The sequence below is a fragment of the Oncorhynchus mykiss genome, chromosome 18 (assembly GCF_057628025.1).
Source record: "Oncorhynchus mykiss isolate SJ-2025 chromosome 18, ASM5762802v1, whole genome shotgun sequence".
NCBI lineage: Eukaryota > Metazoa > Chordata > Actinopteri > Salmoniformes > Salmonidae > Oncorhynchus > Oncorhynchus mykiss.
Window position 1 is genome coordinate 27,757,523 of NC_143039.1, and position 19,721 is coordinate 27,777,243.

At 43.5% G+C, this 19,721-nt stretch overlaps 1 protein-coding gene across 1 annotated transcript in view; it reads left to right on the forward strand.

The window, feature by feature from the left end:
* The first annotated feature begins 14,057 nt into the window (after positions 1–14,057).
* Positions 14,058–19,721, forward strand: part of LOC110495784 (heparan-sulfate 6-O-sulfotransferase 3-B) — a 30,338-nt gene continuing 24,674 nt past the window's right edge. Inside the window, exon 1 of the mRNA XM_021571212.3 lies at positions 14,058–15,172. Coding sequence (XP_021426887.3) covers positions 14,604–15,172 — 569 coding nt within the window. The 5' untranslated portion in view covers positions 14,058–14,603. The remainder of the gene's footprint in view (positions 15,173–19,721) is intronic.

Below are 19,721 nucleotides of genomic sequence, written 5' to 3' on the forward strand. Positions count from 1 at the left end.
AAGGTGGTGTTCGTCTTTAAGCAGTTTTCAGTGGCTAAAGGACTCCCCCTTGTGGTGTAGATTATGAACTTCCCCACAGAGATGTGTGCCTTGTTCTGTCAGGAGATGTCAGTAGTAGGTCCTTTATAAAAATGCTTATGATTATGCATCATAAAGCTGAGATAAAGCTTAGCAGTTAGCCTAGTATTTCTGGCAAAACATATTCCTATTTATTTTTATTATATTATACTTTTATCACATTTTTAAGACAAATTCTAGTTAATTTGGTCCTTTGGAATCACAGTCCAGATGTCTCATAATAAAATAATACCATTTTGAGATTATTAACATGAGTGCACTGTCAATGCGGCAGGGTAGTCTAGTGGTTAGAGCGTTGGACTAGTAACCGGAAGGTTGCAAGTTCAAATCCCTGAGCTGACTAGGTACAAATCTGTTGTTCTGCCCCTGAACAGGCAGTTAACCCACTGTTCCTAGGCTGTCATTGAAAATAAGAATTTGTTCTTAACTAACTTGCCTAGTTAAATAAAGGTAAAAAAAAAAAAATGACTCAACAATACCCTACACACTATTATAAGCATGACACAGACAATAGGACATCTAACTCACTATTATCAAGGGGAAACATGTCAGCTGTTTTAGTTGAGGGCAGTCAAGCCAAACAGCTGTGGGGGCAGGGAGAGAACACAGCACCTCCTTGTTAAAAAAGACAGAAAGACACTGTGGGGTGCATCGTGCCAGTCAGTGCACACACACACACACACACACACAGTGAACATTACATTTATCATTTAACCAGGGAGATTAGGTAGTAGGACAATCCTAAAACTCGTACTTTACTTCCCATCTTGAGAGTGCCTTTCAGCACATCAGCTTAAAGGGGTGGTAGGTAGCCTAGTGGTTAGAGCATTGAGCCAGTAACCAAAAGGTTGCTGGATCAAATCCCTGAGCTGACAAGGTAAAAAAAATTGGTTGTTCTGCCCCTGAACAAGGAAGTTAACCCACTGTTCCCTGGTAGGCTGTCATTGTCAATAATAATTTGTTATTAACTGACTTGCCTAGTTAAATAGAGGTACAAAATGATAAAGATAATATAGTGTTGAACCTGCTGTTGGAGTCCTGCTGCTGTGGTAGACGGACAGTAGATGAGCAGTGGATGTTGGTCAGTTCCCAGGCTGTACCACTAGCAGCAGATAGAGGTCCTGATGAATAGTGGATTTAATTCATACAGACAGGACAGCCCCAGATAGACTGACAGGACAGCCCCAGATAGACTGACAGGATAGCCTTGGACAGACAGACAGAGACTTTTCCCTCAGGGGTTTTTCCAGGAGCAGGCAGGAAGCCCGTGCTGGTGTGGTGTGTCATCCCAATGAAACATCCCACACACAGTTCAGCAAAAGGACAACATGTTGAAGATGATGTGTAGAGGTCCAAGTTTCACCCAAAGGCGTCTGACCACACGCCCATTAGATGCTTACTCCAAAGGTATTGGTGATGTCTGGGGCCCTTTGGAAGGTGAAACCATCAGAGCCACTTCAGCAACTATCAAGCTGAGTGACAAGGAAAATTGCAAGACAATTGAGTTGCTACACTGTCGTCGCTATGCATCTTATCCTCCACTTTATCTGGAGCCTAGTGAACGCGGTATAACAATTGTGCAGTATCTCAGAGCTGAACTTTCTATAGAAATGGTCCTTTTCCTTTCATCCAAGCCACTTTGTTGTCTATTTTTGACAGGCGAGCCGAGGAGTGTTTAGATACAGTGTAGCGAGGTGACTCGGCCTCGTAGGAAGGGAACATGAAAGGAAATAGCGACGAGGACAGAGGCAACCCATGGATCCTTTTATTGTCTACCCACAAAAACATGTTGCTAAGTTCACTGGGAACCGAGGACTCTGTGTTCACAGGTTGTGCGTGATTCGTTCCTGGAGCTAGGGGGCGGAGAAGGAGATAGAAATAGAGAGATTACCAAGAATCTCAAAAGTAATAAGAGGTAAGAGTCAGGGAGAGATACCTGTATGCTGCATGTGGACTAGGACTGTGCTTTAGTGCTCTAAAATGGCTGCTTCTTCTTCTATCCTTTCCCGGAAGGTGAAAGGTCTCTGTTGTTTTCACTCATCTCCAACCGGGTTCTATATCACTGGTCATCAAACCAAAGGTCAAATAGGGGGTGCTTATATTTGTCCTGTTTCACACATGTACAAGCGTGTAACCTGTATAAGTGTATGGTGTGAATTGCATATCCCACTCCCCCTGAGAAACCCTCGGTGAGTGGGGGCCACGGTCAGGGATCAGCCATTATTGACAGCGACCCTGGAGAAATTAATGCTAAGTGCCTTGATCAAGGGCAAATCAACCAACAAAAATTAGAACCAGTGTGCTAGCCACTTTTCGGTTACTGGCCCAACGCTGGTCAGCAATAATGAAGGGAAGATAGTTCCTAAGAGTCACAGCTTAAGAGTGTAGGTGGGCGCCAACATTCATGGAGGAACTGTGAGACATTAGCACTTCTCACCATCTTCCAAGATAGTGCTATGTGCAACACTGAATAGTATAATTTGTATGTTAGTGAGTAGCACTCACCGGTTCTGATGATGGTTATTTTTTACATCAGTGCAAGATGCATCTCAAGGTTGCTGCTTTACAGCCCTGTGTTCACTAGTTGTAGATCTGGGCTGGGGCATGTCGATAGGTCCCTGTGCTTTATGTCATGTGACATCACATCAAGCTGTATTTTTTTGTGAAGAATCAACAACAAGTGGGACACAATCGTGAAGTGGAACGACATTTATTGGATATTTCAAACTTTTTTAACAAATCAAAAACTGAAAAATTGGGCGTGCAAAATTATTCAGCCCCTTTACTTTCAGAGCAGCAAACTCTCTCCAGAAGTACAGTGAGGATCTCTGAATGATCCAATGTTGACCTAAATGACTAATGATGATAAATACAATCCACCTGTGTGTAATCAAGTCTCCGTATAAATGCACCTGCACTGTGATAGTCTCAGAGGTCCGTCAAAAGCGCAGAGAGCATCATGAAGAACAAGGAACACACCAGGCAGGTCCGAGATACTGTTGTGAAGAAGTTTAAAGCCGGATTTGGATACAAAAAGATTTCCCAAGCTTTAAACATCCCAAGGAGCACTGTGCAAGCGATAATATTGAAATGGAAGGAGTATCAGACCACTTCAAATCTACCAAGACCTGGACGTCCCTCTAAACTTTCAGCTCATACAAGGAGAAGACTGATCAGAGATGCAGCCAAGAGGCCCATGATCACTCTGGATGAACTGCAGAGATCTACAGCTGAGGTGGGAGACTCTGTCCATAGGACAACAATCAGTCGTATATTGCACAAATCTGGCCTTTATGGAAGAGTGGCAAGAAGAAAGCCTTTTCTTAAAGATATCCATAAAAAGTGTTGTTTAAAGTTTGCCACAAGCCACCTGGGAGACACACCAAACATGTGGAAGAAGGTGCTCTGGTCAGATGAAACCAAAATTGAACTTTTTGGCAACAATGCAAAACGTTATGTTTGGCGTAAAAGCAACACAGCTCATCACACTGAACACACCATCCCCACTGTCAAACATGGTGGTGGCAGCATCATGGTTTGGGCCTGCTTTTCTTCAGCAGGGACAGGGAAGATGGTTAAAATTGATGGGAAGTTGGATGGAGCCAAATACAGGACCATTCTGGAAGAAAACCTGATGGAGTCTGCAAAAGACCTGAGACTGGGACGGAGATTTGTCTTCCAACAAGACAATGATCCAAAACATAAAGCAAAACCTACAATGGAATGGTTCAAAAATAAACATATCCAGGTGTTAGAATGGCCAAGTCAAAGTCCAGACCTGAATCCAATCGAGAATCTGTGGAAAGAACTGAAAACTGCTGTTCACAAATGCTCTCCATCCAACCTCACTGAGCTCGAGCTGTTTTGCAAGGAGGAATGGGAAAAAATGTCAGTCTCTCGATGTGCAAAACTGATAGAGACATACCCCAAGCGACTTACAGCTGTAATCGCAGCAAAAGGTGGCGCTACAAAGTATTAACTTAAGGGGGCTGAATAATTTTGCACGCCCAATTTTTCAGTTTTTGATTTGTTAAAAAAGTTTGAAATATCCAATAAATGTCGTTCCACTTCATGATTGTGTCCCACTTGTTGTTGATTCCTCACAAAAAAATACAGTTTTATATCTTTATGTTTGAAGCCTGAAATGTGGCAAAAGGTCGCAAAGTTCAAGGGGGCCGAATACTTTCGCAAGGCACTGTATAAGCAGTAGTCATTTCTAAATGGCTCCTCCCCACTTGTCTTCCCAGAATATTCAATTAGACAGCTTTTAATCAATGAAACATGAAAGAGCCATCAATCCGCTGAACATGTGTGGGTGTCTTCTTGACTTATGTGATGCAATGCTTTCAGACTTTCAGTCTCTCTATATATATAACTCACTGTGTAAAGTCTGTACAGTATCACTCTGGTGTTGGAAGTAGAGAGTTCACACAAACTGCAGTGAGCCAAGCATGGCAGGAGGGGAAGTGTTTGAGTACTAGCTGTCGCTATCCAATAGGGAGACGGGAAGTGGACGTCACCATGTATTGACATAGGTCATACTGTATATTGATGTACCTGGTTCGGAATGTTAGCAAATAAATAGGGTTACGGCTCCACTTTCTATTCAATTGAAATACTTGAGTTCTCTATGTCAGTGTGCAGGTAGAGAGCATCAGTAGCTATCTTAATTTGATAGGTTGAAAGGTGTAGCGGTGTAGATTTGAAAGGGCGATATCCAACATGGTCCCTGGCAATTCTCCAGCCTGATTCTCTCCCAATTCAGAGAAGGGATCTCATTCCTGTCAAGCCAGGACAAGAAAAGCACTTAACTTGACATTTAGAAAGGATCAGAGATTTTCTCTAGAGGCCAGAGGAAAAAGAAAAGAGAAAGAAGAGGATGTTATCGCAGACATGTGTTTAAATGTCAAGTGTGCTGGTAGCTCTGTGACCACGGAGATAGCAAAAACCTGTCCCCTGGCCTATTTGGAGTTCACATATTAAGCTTTCTCTACACATTCTCTTTTTTTTATCAAACATTATCTTCCAAGGCTTAGTGCTCAGCGAAAGGTCATCATCCCAGAACAATCATCTTACGTAGCATATTAATGCTGCTCTAACCCTTTCAGATACTACTGTAATACAAATTGATTTGAAACTGTCCACACATTTGGGCTGGAATGAGATTTCACTGGTCTTCATGACTCATCTGAAGTCATAGCTGCCTCAATAAATGAACAGACAGTTCTATAATACACACACAATCAAAAACATAATAACATATACCTGAACAAGGTTAGTATTCTCCTGTGTCCCAAATGGCACCCCATGCCCTATATAGTGCACTACATCCCTACCTACTGTAGGGAATAGGGTGCCATCAGGGACGTATCCTACATCTACTTCAGGTGTCCCTTTGAAGCAGTCATCTACGGGTCCCGGTCAAAAGTAGTGCACTACATAGGAAATAGGGTGCCATTTGGGACGTATCCTACATCTACTTCAGGTGTCCTTTTGAAGCAGTCATGTTTTAAGAGCTCTCTAGATATTCAACCACTGCTCTTGAATGATAGAGCACTAGCTGCATCATTCATTCATCGTTCCAACTGCTGCCTGTTGAAAGAATCATTACAATGTTATTTCAAATGGTGTTCCTTTACGTTGATATACAGTACCAGTCCAAAGTTTGGACACACCTACTCCTTCAAGAGTTTTTCTTAATTTTTACTATTTTCAACATTGTAGAATAATAGTGAAGACATCAAAACTATGAAATAACACATCTGGAATCATGTAGTAACAAAAAAAAAAAAAAAGTATGACAGCTTTGCACACTCTTGGCATTCTCTCAACCAGCTTCACCTGGAATGCTTTTCCAACAGTCTTGAAGGAGTTTCCACATATGCTGAGCACTAGTTGCACTCTGTGGTCCAACTGTGGTCCAACTCATCCCCAACCATCTTGATTGGGTTGAGGTCGGGTGATTGTGGAGGCCAGGTCATCTGATGCAGTACTCCATTATTCTCCTCCTTGGTCAAATAGCCCTTACACAGCCTGGAGGTCTGTTGGGCCATTGTCATGTTGAAAAACAAATGACTGTCCCACTAAGCGTAAACCAGATGGGATGGCGCATCGCTGCAGAATGCTGTGGTAGCCATGCTGGTTAAATGTGCCTTGAATTATAAATTAATCACTGACAGTGTCACCAGCAAAGCACACCCTCACCATCACACCATCACACCTCCTCCTCCATGCTTCACGGTGTTAACTACACACTCGGAGATCATCCGTTCACCTACTCTGCGTCTCACAAAGACATGCGGTTGGAACCAAAAATCAAACATTTGGATTCATCAAACCAAAGGACCGATTTCTACCGGTCGAATGTACATTGCTTCTGACTCCTGGTCCAGGCAAGTCTCTTCTTCTTATTGGTGTCCTTTAGTAGTGGTTTCTTTGCAGCAATTTGACCATGAAAGCCTGATTCACACAGTTTTGAACAGTTGATGTTGAGATGTGTCTGTTCCTTGAACTCTGTGAAGCATTTATTTGGGCTGCAATTTCTGAGGCTGGTAACTCTAATGAACTGATCCTCTGCAGCAGAGGTAACTCTGGGACTTCCTTTCCTGTGGTGGAACTTTAAAAATTAATGAAATGTTCAGATTGACTGACCTTCATGTCTTAAAGTAATGATGGACTGTTGTTTCTCTTTGCTTATTTGAGCTGTTCTTGCCATAATATGGACTTGTCTTTTTCCAAATAGGGCTATCTTCTGTACAGCAATCCTACCTTTTCACAACACAACTGATTGACTCAAACGCATTAAGAAGGAAAGAAATTCCACAAATGAACTTCTAAGAAGGCATACATGTTCATTGAAATTCATTCCAGGTGACTACCTCATGAAGCTGGTTGAGAGAATGCCAAGTGTGTAAAGCTGTCATCAAGGCAGAGGGTGGCTACTTTGAAGAATCTCAAACCTCAAATATATTTTCATTTGTTTAACATTTCTGTTTACTACATGATTCCATATGTGTTATTTCATAGTTTTGATGTCTTCACTGTTATTCTACAATGTAGAAAATAGTCAAATAAAGAAAACCCTGGAATGAGTAGGTGTGTCCAAACTTTTGACTTGTAATTGGCTTCATTAATCATTTAAAGGTCAACAAACATTTGTTTTGAGGTTTTGTTTCAGCTAATCCTACAATCGAGTCTACTAAGGGGTGTTGGGAACACAACATACTCTATTTTCTATTTCTGTCAGCTCTCACAATTGTTCATCCCAAATGGCACCATATTCCCATATAGTGCCCTACTTTTAACCAGAGCCCTATTGGCCCTGTTCAAAAGTAGGGCACTATATGGGGAATAGAGTGCTATTTGGGACGCAACCCATGTCACTGTGGAACATGTCACTCAGGGAATGTACTATAAAATACTCCCTGTTGGCTGCCTTAAGGAATGTGCCAAGATGAGATTCACTATATTTACGGCCGGAGGGAGATGACTAATCCATGAGTATATTTTTCTTACCATTTCTGCTCTGCTCACTGAATATTTTGAGGCTTTGATGTACAGTTGTCTAATGCACTTACCTAAGCAGCCCAGCATATCAAGCTTTCACAGATTTCCCAGTGCAATTCTCCTAGTTTTGTGCAATGTGACTGCATTCTAATGTTAAGATATCCGTTTGAAGCTTCCTTGCTCCTCCTCTGGGGAAGGTGTTTTCAGTAGATAATGACTTTCTGTGATTCAGACTGGATCCACAGGCTGTTCGCCTTGTTTTCTTACCCAAGCTGCCCTGTTAAAAGTCCTGAATATCCACACATATTACTGCATGAATTACACCATGATTCATTGACATTATTACACATACTGCTTTGGGAAAAACAACAGTAATAAGAGCTGTAATAACAGAAAATCATTTTAGACAAATACACATTTTGTTTTTATATATACTGTATTTGGGATATGACTTTAACAACATATATAAATATTGTTGACTTTCTGTGAGATTTGAAGCACTATGGGATGATTTAATGTTGGCCCTAGTCTTTAGTGGTGGAGTAAAACATTGACTGGTGAGGGCTAGTCTGGTGCCAGGGTCTGTGTGGCACAGCTCCCACTTCCTCTTTGACTAAGGTGGCACCCTGGGTTAACTCAGCACGCATGCGCGCACGCACGCACACACACATAGATTAAGGTATTTATCCCTACCATTACCAAGAAAGGCCAGTGAGTGTAGTCTCTATCCTATTCTGCATCCCATGAATGTCCTTCCCTATAGATGGGTTAGCTGATCGCTAGCTGATTGTTAGCTGATTGTTAGCTGATCGCTAGCTGATTGTTAGCTGATTGTTAGCTGATTGTTAGCTGATCGCTAGCTGATCTCTAGCTGATTGCTAGCCAGCATGACAAGAAACTGCCATGCAGGGAATTGTAAGTGGCTCATTTCAGATGGTTTCAATTTGTTCTTCATTACTATGTCTTGTTTTGAGATGTTTTGACTGATTTCATGTCAATTCTAACATGGAAAAATGTGTTAGCTAGCTAACCAACAACTGGAACGAAGTATTTAAGAGACAACTAGTGCTCATTGTGAAAATGTATTTATGTTTTCAATAAACATATAGTTTACATGTTGTCAACAATCTAAGCCAACCCTGTTTTTTTTGGTCTGTTTTTTCCCTCATAGTTAGTTGCATATGCGTTGGTTTTGTTGCTAAACAACCAACCCGTCTATGCATCCATCCAATATACTAGACCTGGGTTCAAATACTATTTGAAATCATTTCAAAGACCAAAACTGCAAACCCACCCATTTGGTACTCCAGACAGACTCAAGCAAACCCTTATATTTGAATGATTTTAAATAGTATTTGAACCCAGCTCTGCTATATACATCTATTGGAATCCTATGCTAATCCCAAAATAATTGTATGTATCCCGTTTCACCCATTACTGAGTCACCTATGGTTTGACTTGAGACCTTCTTTTTAATGCATCCATTACACAACCATAGTGCGATTTATAATGAACACTGACATATCTTTCAAATGATTTGATCAGGGCCAAGGCAAAAGGACACCTGAGAATTCACTCTCACAGCTTCACACTTTTGACCCACTTTAAACGGATCCTTTGAAATGTGACATACACAGTAATTAACAGCACATGCCTGAAATTCTAAAGAATATGATCAAAATAACTAGTATGGGGTTGAGTTTCTTTACACTTTGTTTTTGATTTTCTTCTTGAAATCTTTCATTATCTCCCTCAATTATGTCCGTAACTCAATCAATGTAACAGCACCACACAGTCAAGGAATTACTTCAATGAACCTCGCCACAATGGATCATTTCCCCTCTCCCCCGGAGACTGCCTGCAGAGAGGAGACTGCCTGCAGAGAGGAGACTGCCTGCAGAGAGGAGACTACCTGCAGAGAGGAGACCCCAGCACTGAATCACTCCTGTGAAATCAACAGCAGGAGACAGAGAGGAGACTGCCTGCAGAGAGGAGACCCCAGCACTGAATCACTCCTGTGAAATCAACCGCAGGAGACAGAGGGAGGTAAATCACAGTTGGAAACACTTGATGACACATCTAAGCTCTTTATCTCACACAGCAGCACTTATAATTAACATATTTTAATGTAAAAAAAAAAACATGAACGCATTAATTCACAGGAAGGATTCTGATGCTTGTGCGTCCATGGATTGCACCATGCAGTATGTCAAAGCTGCCAGTACATGTGTTTCAACTAGTTTAATTCTAGCTTTAAATAGACAGGGAGGACAGCAATTACTTGTGGGCCTTTTCACATATGATTTTTCCCCCGCAGAGCGGTAGAAGGCCTTGCAGTGGTGAGTACTTCCTCCCCCAGCCCTGGCCCGATGGCAACGCGCTGGAAGGCTGAGGTGACAGACTCCAGTCGGAACCCAACAGTCCTCCTCCAACTCCCCATTTTCCTGCCAAATCACAGAGACAGGTTCTGTGTATTTCCTGTTTGGACAGGAAAGTGGGTAATGGCCCTCCTGTCACACAGAGCAATCATAGCTGCCATGGTAACCTTGGTGGGCAGAGCATGAGCGAGAAGGCTTTTATACAGGCCTGAGAGGAAGACATGGGAGCTATACCATTGTGTAGTTGGACCAAGGGGGACAGTGGGGGGCGAAAGCTTGGCACTGGAGCTCCACAGGGCAGTGGGTCTTTACAGAAGCAAAGGGCTTCTATCTAACTCATTTATATGCTGGCACACACACACACACACACACACACACACATATGCACGCACAGTCAGTTATATGCAGCCAAGGCGAATGGCACAGTGTGTGATTCATGCACCTATGAAGTTAGATGTCACTTCCTGTCCAGAAAGTGTGTTGATTTGGAGGGCCATCTCAGCTCTCCAATGAGGATTTCTCTTGGATCTCTTCAACCAGAACTACTCAGAACTATTGTAACTGAGAGGACATGTTATGTCCTCAATGTGATCCAGTTCTAGGACAGAAATACAACACATAAACAGAGCATGAATGCAAACAGTCACATGATCTGTCCTCACATCTCAGGACACCAGGGAACGTTTAAAAAATGTATATATAAAAAAATATCTAATATCCTGTAGTCACCTGTGCCCCTCGGGGCTGTATATCAGCGGTGAGGTGCTGAGTCTGCACTCTGAGGGGTTGTTTCTCATACCGCTGCCTGCTTTTCTGAGGCTCAGGCCCTATAAACATCACAGCCACAGGATTACAAGACTCTTTACCACACCTCACTAACAGGGACTGGTGCCAAGGGGGTAGCACAGAACATTCCCTTAACGATTCTGAGAACCAACATTTGTTAGCCGGGACGGCTGATGTTGATGTTTACAGTCACCAGGACTGGATTTTTAAAATTCTGCTCCTGATTAGACTGGATTCAATTGAATAATAAGACTCCAACCTTATTGAGTAATGTCCATCAGCTCAATCTTAAGCTGTAATCAATGATTGTGGCATTGGGAATGGCTCCAACTGCCAAACGTCTGTTCAAAAGGTGTCCATGTGACCATCAAACAGTTGGCAAGTGGGTTAATGTTCAACCAACGAGGAGAGGAAGATGGCGAGAACTTATCTGTCTAGTTTGTTATGGTGTTCTGTTTGAACTCATTCAACTGCGCGGGGTCCCTTAACAGCGGTGATCTCTGCGCTATAAGAGGACACAGTTGTTGCCTTCAACCCTTTCTACAACACAACTTATGCTGTATTATCCACAGTCTCTCACCGCTAAAGCCCGGCATGTGTTTATCTAACACTCACAGCTTGTGGCTTTGTTCTCCTGGCTGCAGTGACACAAACCACAATGTCACATTTTTCCGGTGCTGATCAAAGCTGTGATTATGTTACCGCAGGACAGGACAGGACAGGACAGGGCAGGACAGGACATGACAGGGCAGGACAGGGAAGGACAGGACAGGGCAGGGCAGGACAGGACAAGACAGGGCAGGACATGACAGGACAGGACAGGACAGGACAGGGCAGGACAGGACAGGACAGGGGCAGGACAGGGGCAGGACAGGACAGGGGCAGGGCAGGACAGGACAGAACAGGACAGAGGCAGGACAGGACAGGGACAGGACAGGACAGGGCAGGGCAGGACAGGGCAGGGCAGGGCAGGGCAGGGCAGGGCAGGGCAGGGCAGGGCAGGACATGACAGGACAGGGCAGGACAGGACAGGACAGGGGCAGGACAGGGGCAGGACAGGACAGGACAGGACAGGGGCAGGGGCAGGACAGGACAGAACAGGACAGGGGCAGGACAGGACAGGGGCAGGACAGGACAGGACAGGGGCAGGACAGGACAGGACAGGACAGGACAGGGGAAGGACAGGACAGGGGCAGGACAGGACAGGGGCAGGGCAGGACAGGACAAGGGGCAGGGACAGGACAGGGGCAGGGGCAGGACAGGACAGGGGCAGGACAGGACAGGACAGGGCAGGACAGGACAGGACAGGACAGGGGCAGGACAGGACAGGACAGGGGCAGGACAGGACAGGACAGGACAGGACAGGACAGGACAGGGGCAGGACAGGACAGGACAGGGGCAGGACAGAACAGGGGCAGGACAGGACAGGGCAGGACAGGACAGGACAGGGGCAGGACAGGACAGGACAGGACAGGGGCAGGACAGGACAGGACAGGACAGGGGCAGGACAGGACAGGGGCAGGACAGAACAGGACAGGACAGGACAGGGGAAGACAGGACAGGTAAAGGACAGGACAGAACAGGACAGGACAGGACAGGACAGGACATGGACAGGGCACGGCAGGGCAGGGAAGGACAGGACAGGACAGAACTGGACAGGGGCAGGAGCCATGTGCTGGAGCAGTCACGGCAAAAAGACGAATACTAAAGCACTTCACCACATCGTCATAAAAGCCTTTGATGGTGGGGGTTTCAGGAAAATCTCAACAAAAGCTTGAGATCGGTATAAAAGCTTAAGAAACATGCATTTGTTAAAAAGCTTAGTGGAAGCACTTATAGTCATTATGATGCAGATTGAGAACAGCATGAGAATAGGCTATATTCATGCACACTGTCCTGCACGAGTGGGCTATGCACACTGTCCTGCACGAGTGGGCTATGCACACTTTCCTGCACGAGTGGGCTATGCACACTGTCCTGCACGAGTGGGCTATGCACACTGTCCTGCAAGGCCATGCAGGTTATGGTGTAATTTTGGAAAAGGCGGTAATGTTGGAGGTGCATTGCAAAGAAAATCATCAGGAAATGATTACACAGACGCACTTGCGCTCGCACGCACACGCACAAGGCTGCCGGCCCAGACGGCATCCCTAGCTGCGTCCTCAGAACATGTGCAGACCAGCTGGCTGGAGTGTTTACGGACATATTCAATCTCTCCCTATCCAAGTCTACTGTCCCCACATGCTTCAATATGAACTGAACTAAATTAATATTGCCCCGTGGCACTTCCTTCTGTCATCATCAAGTGCTTTGTTAGGCTAGTTAAGGATCATATCACCTCCACCTTACCTGGCACCTTAGACCCACTTTAGCAGGGAGAACAGCCACGGCCTGTCAGCCGAGATCAGTACAGGTGCATCAAAGCTGGGACCGAGAGACTTAAAAACAGTTTCTATCTCAAGGCCACCAGACTGTTAAATAGCCATCACTAGCCGGCTACCACCCAGTTACTCAACCCTGCACCTTAGAGGAATCACTGGTCACTTTAATAATGTAATTTTAATGTTTACATACTGCTTTACTCATTTCATATCTATATATTGTATTCTATTCTACTGTATTTAGTCAATGCCACTCACATTGCTCATACTAATATTTATATATTTCTTAACTCCATTCTTTTACTTTAGATTTGTGTATATCGTTGTGAATTGTTAGATACTACTGCACGGTTGGAGCTAGGAATACAAGCATTACACTACACCAGCAATAACATCTGCTAAATATGTGTATGTGACCAATAACATTTGATTTGATTTGACACACACGCACACCAACGTAGTGGTTGCAAAGGTGCTTTGTTTTCCTTTAGTCTGTCACTATTGGACCTGTCCAAGGTTCTGGAACGCTATAGCCTAGTATAGACCGTTCAGCTCAGCACAGGGCTCACTTTAAATCCAAGAAGACATACGACATTTGTTTGAAAGTCATGTAGTTACTATTAGGAATTTGATAAACCTGAAGTTTGACATCAGAAACGCCTTTGCAAACAGACGGAAAAGGAATTTGACGTCCATTCATGGGGCTGGCCAGTGTAGGCTATAGGCATAATCATGTCTCCCCGTTTCGATTGGCTTAAAAAGTAATGTTTTAGTGCGAATATTGTTATGGTGGCCAATGGGTATTTCACGTAGGCTATGTTCATGGATTGGTCGATTTTACAGCAAGTGATAATACATGATTGGTTCATATGTAGATGGCTCTCTATCCTCCTCCGCTTTCAATGTATTGCCCTGCGCACAGGTGAACAATTGTTGTTGAGATGTTGACTTGAAGAGCCAGCCTTAAGCGACACAAAAGTATTATTTAAAAACATTGTCGTGGTGACGCAAAGGTTTAAAATGAACAGTGAACCGGTGGCTATAGAGAGATGCATGGGTAGTGCGTGTGCACCGGGTGGTTATGCTACTAATGACAGCGTGATGCATTTATGAGAGCTTGCAGTCGCCGCCTCCGGACAGAGCCGTTGTCGAAGAAGATGCTGAATCAGCTGCGCGCTCGTGAGATAGACTACCCCGGGTAGGCTATGTCTGTTTTTCAAATTTCACAAATGTCTCCTTTGCTTCTGACAATAGAAGACGATACATTGGCATAGCGTTGGGAATAGTTTTTTTTTTTTTTTACATTTTGCTGCTGGAAATAAATAAGCTGCCTGTCTAGAGAGATGTTCATCGCTCCAAAGGAGACATCAAGTTTGACAACTGTAACCATCTAGGCTACGATGAAGCAGGGTGCACGAGGAGTTAGAGCATTTGGTTTGGCTGGAGACTTTATGTTACCGCTTATATCAATGGCATGACTATTTCACCAAGCACAATGGAGGATAAATCCAACAAACTCATTTTGATTCCGATACTGGCCGTGGTCTTCTTGATGATAGGCTATCAGTACATTTGTCCAGCCGGCAGTAACTCTTGTCGCTTCCTAACTGGGGACAAGTTGAGTGGAATGTTCCGCCAATATCACTCGGGGGACGACATTTACGCGTACCAAGAAGGGCTGGAGTCGGAGGGTTCCTCAAAAACTCTGTCCAAATTCAATTTTACTGACCGAGACCTTGAGCGACACGTGGATTTCAACATCAAAGGAGATGACGTTATAGTGTTCCTCCACATCCAGAAGACCGGTGGGACTACTTTCGGACGGCACCTTGTCCGAAACATTCACCTCGAACAGCCCTGTGATTGTATGCCAGGACAGAAGAAATGTACCTGTCACCGCCCGGGCAAAGCGGAGTCCTGGCTTTTCTCTAGGTTCTCTACTGGCTGGAGTTGTGGTCTACATGCGGACTGGACCGAGCTGACTAACTGCGTGCCTGTAGTGATGAACAAGAAAGACAAGAAGGATGCTCAGAGGGACCGACGGTATGGGGTCTCAATTTGATTATTGTTCCTGTAGCTAATCAGTAGAGCCTAAACTGTTTGTGGCCAGGAGAAACAGTGTGAGATGTAAGTGTACATTGACAGAATTAAATTCAATGATCAGATAGGTTTGAAAGAATAATGTAGCCTATACTACATTTCTATAACAGGAACAATAGCATGCAACACGGGTGGCAACCTGGCCCTAGGGGGCTGCAGTGGGCAGGCTTTTGTTCCAACCCAGCTTGAACACTGATTAAAATCATTATGGTTTGTATTAAAATACTATGATTAGCCTCTCTTTTGAATAGAGCGTGCTAAAAGCTTGATTAAACGCATAGAAGACAAGGCGCTTGACTAAAGATATTTACAATTTCTCCCCTTGCACTCATTTTCCTGTTGAAAATGAATTAGCCCTTTTCTGAAGGCTTTAACAGGCAGTAGTTATCCTCACAGAGGGCTACTGTACACTACCCCTTTATAAATGGTTATAAACACATTATAAACACATTATAAACTGCCTCTATGTCAGGGTTATTCCATTTTGGGGTAGAAGGGCTGAAACACTTCTAGTTAAAAAAATAAACAAGGTTTTTACTTTTGGGTTCGGCTTGACATTACAATCATTTAATCTTGTTGTCTTTTTGGTTGGTGCATTTGTCCTCTTGTTGTTCCTGATCCCATACTTCTGACTGTAGCTTTAGGATGTACTGTAACCATAGGGATAATACAAGAAGAGCACTGTAGATTATCCCCATGGTTTTTTATTGATATCAAGAGTTCAAAGATAATTAACGATTATGAGGTTGTTATAAAATACCATAAAGACTGAGATAGTAAAACCTGAAACAGTAAATCTGGTACAACGCACGTAAGTATTCCAGAAATATGATCTGCTTGTATAAGAAGAATAAGCATGGAAATGAAACGGATCAAATGGTCAGACCAGAACCATGGCACTAGTTTGTTAAGGTTCCAATGCAGTCATTTTAATCTCACGATCAAATCATTTCTGGGTAGCAATTAATTACCTTCATTTGAGAGAAAAAAAAATGGTAAAATAAAATGGTAAAATATTAACAAAAATAGCTTGTTAGCAAAGAGCAATTTCTCAACAAAGATATTTTCTAAGACTGTCTGGAAGTTGTCTGAGTGGGGAGGGGATAACTGAAAACAAGCTGTTATTGGTAGTGAGGTTTGGAACTCTCTTTCTTATTGGTCTATTAACCTATTTGCCTCCTGGTGATGTCACCCCAAAATTCCATCCCACCAAAACAGGCTGAAATTTCAGGCAGCCTTTTCAAACTGCTCTTACAGTAAAGGGCACTATCATCATTTTCACAATTTTACTGTAATATTCCAACCTCATATTGTGGAAATATATATAAAACACATGAAAAGCATGTTTTTGACTGCACTAGGACTTTAACATGGGAAATTGAGAGGTTGCATCTATGGGGACATGATGGTCTTTAGTGGAGACAGAGCTGCCATCTGTCTATTGTTGCCCTCGGGTCATCTCACAGACACCCCATCATCTGGTCTCCCTGGTCGAGGCTGTGTCAGGGCTGGTGCCAGGGCTCTGACAGCGTTGGCATTTCCAGGCAGTCCCCATGCAGCTCCAGAGCATGGGACGCTTCAGTCAGGCTAACGCATGAAAGGTCACATCAGATCCTGTCACATCAGACTACTTTCATTGGAGCGACCAGCGTGGGTGAATGTGGATGTATCTCGTATTCCTAACCAACATAATCAGGATTAAGCTCTGCCCTAATGCTAAAATCCATCCATCCATCCCTCCCTCCCTCCCTCCCTCCCTCCCTCCCTCCCTCCCTCCCTCCCTCCCTCCCTCCCTCCCTCCCTCCCTCCCTCCCTCCCTCCCTCCCTTCTTGACCTCCATCCTACTTTCCACATAATCTACCTTGACCAACCCCATCAGTGAGTCATGTGAGGTTACTGCCAATCACTAATAAGAGCACCGTGCTACTGAGTCCAGCATGGCATGCTCCTCACAGCAGCAACACACTGCTCCAACCTTAGAATCTGCTTCATTTGTCAGGTCTGCTCTTCCACAGTCAGCTGCAATGGTAGGAAAGAGAGAGAGAGAGAGAGAGAGAGAGAGGAGGCAAACCTCACTGTCTCACCCAAGTATAAAGATAACATAATTAATTACCTGTTCTGGGGTCAATTCCATATCAGAACAATCAAATTCAAATTGCATTGAATCACCGGCTATGAACTGGAAAACTGGCCATTATCTTCGATGACAGTTTATTTTCTTCAATTCATTGAAAATAAATTGAAGTCAAACCCTGAGGCTGACGGACACGGCTTTTACTCAGAGCCTGTGAACATTGGCTAATGTGTTTCTTCCGCAAAGAGACACCACTACTAGAATAGACAGAATAGACACAAATATATTATAAAACATTTTGCTTTGTTTTATAGGAGGAGAGATAAAACATCCTACCCAGGACCCACTGCAGTCTAGAAGTCTAATAATATGGGTTTTGTGCACATAATCCAGTACACAGATGATTCAGCGTTGTCTTCCTCCTCCACGTTTCACTGGCACTGGGACCCAAAGCAGACCATGAGAAAATGAGAAAAAACCCATCTGGTGGCAAATTTCTGACATTAATCTTGTCCTGCACTTAAGTCAATTTCTCATCCGTTAAATCCCTCAGCTCAAGATTCCCATCTGAGGAGAAGGCTGTTTTATGTAAGCTCCTCCCAGTTAGTTCAGAGGGTAGATTGAAATTCAAACTGTATTTACAGTGAATTTCACTTAACTCTGTCACAAGCCATTTCACAAACACATATAACAAGGAAGTCACATCAGATAGGACGAAAATGAATAAGAATAAGTCATTAACATAAAACGGATAAAATATGATCAGAAGGTGATTATCAGTGGAGGTGTAGCCCCAGGTGTATTCATGTACAGCAGATGTCTCACACTTCGAGGTGTGTGTGTGTTCCAGACACTCGGTATAGATCAGCAACACACACACACACGCACGCACACATGCACACAAAACCTCTGAGCATGCTCTTCACACATCATCAGACACAGCATCCCGGTTATCATTTACCCTTTCTTTCGTCGCATAAGGCAAGAGAGAGAGAGGTATGATTTCCGACATTAATTAGCCAAGTTGGTATAAGGTAACTCTGTCATTAGTGTGTTCTCTCTGTGTAGTTTCTATAGACCTGGGTTTAACTAGACCAGGCTTCCCAAACTCAGTCCTGGGGTTTTTTCTCTAGCACGACACAGCTGATTCAAATAATCAAAACATGATGATGAGTTGGTTATTTGAATCAGCTGTGTAGTGCTAGAGAAAAAACCAAAACATGCACCCAAGGGAGGGGGGGGGGAGGGGGGGGCAGGACCAAGTTTGGGAAACCCTGAACTAGATCAAAGGTCCATTCAGTTATTATTTTCCATAGAAGTTGGTCAATTGATCATATGCATTAATAAAGTGTTGTGTCAGCAACAGTTTCTCCCAGCAATTGACTGGGAAGTCTTTCAAAAAACCAATGTGTCGTTGGTTAGGATCATATTCCCAAAATGTATCAGTCCCTAATCAGAACATGCAAAAACGTAATATATTCCGTTGTAATGTAATATCATGCATTCTGCAGAGGTATTCAGAAGATAGTAGTAATCTCCACACTCCTTTATGGGAGATCATCATCTGGAGGTAGATTAAGGAGCAGATCCCGATTTATACACAAACTTGTCGCTCTTCATGTGTATGTATAGCACATCACTAAAGACCCGAATACAAGCCTGTTGTTCATGTGTATGTATAGCACATCACTAAAGTCCCGAATACAAGCCTGTTGTTCATGTGTATGTATAGCACATCACTAAAGTCCCGAATACAAGCCTGTTGTTCATGTGTATGTATAGCACATCACTAAAGTCCCGAATACAAGCCTGTTGTTCATGTGTATGTATAGCACATCACTAAAGTCCCGAATACAAGCCTGTTGTTCATGTGTATGTATAGCACATCACTAAAGTCCCAAATACAAGCCTGTTGTTCATGTGTATGTATAGCACATCACTAAAGTCCCAAATACAAGCCTGTTGTTCATGTGTATGTATAGCACATCACTAAATTCCCGAATACAAGCATGTTCTTCATGTGTATGTATAGCACATCACTAAAGTCCCAAATACAAGCATGTTGTTCTACATGTGTATGTATAGCACATCACTAAAGTCCCAAATACAAGCATGTTCTACATGTGTATGTATAGCACATCACTAAAGTCCCGAATACAAGCATGTTTCTACTTGTTCCTTTCCCCTCTCTTTTTCTGTCTTATCATGAAGTGTTTTGAGTACACAGGTTTCACGACAGAGATTCTGTGTGCGTGGTATTACAGTAACAGCTGTGTGTGTGTGTGTGTGTGTGTGTGTGTGTGTGTGTGTGTGTGTGTGTGTGTGTGTGTGTGTGTGTGTGTGTGACCGATTGTGATTTTTCCATGCCGATACCAATACCGATTATTGGAGGACCAAAAAAGCCAATACCGATTAATC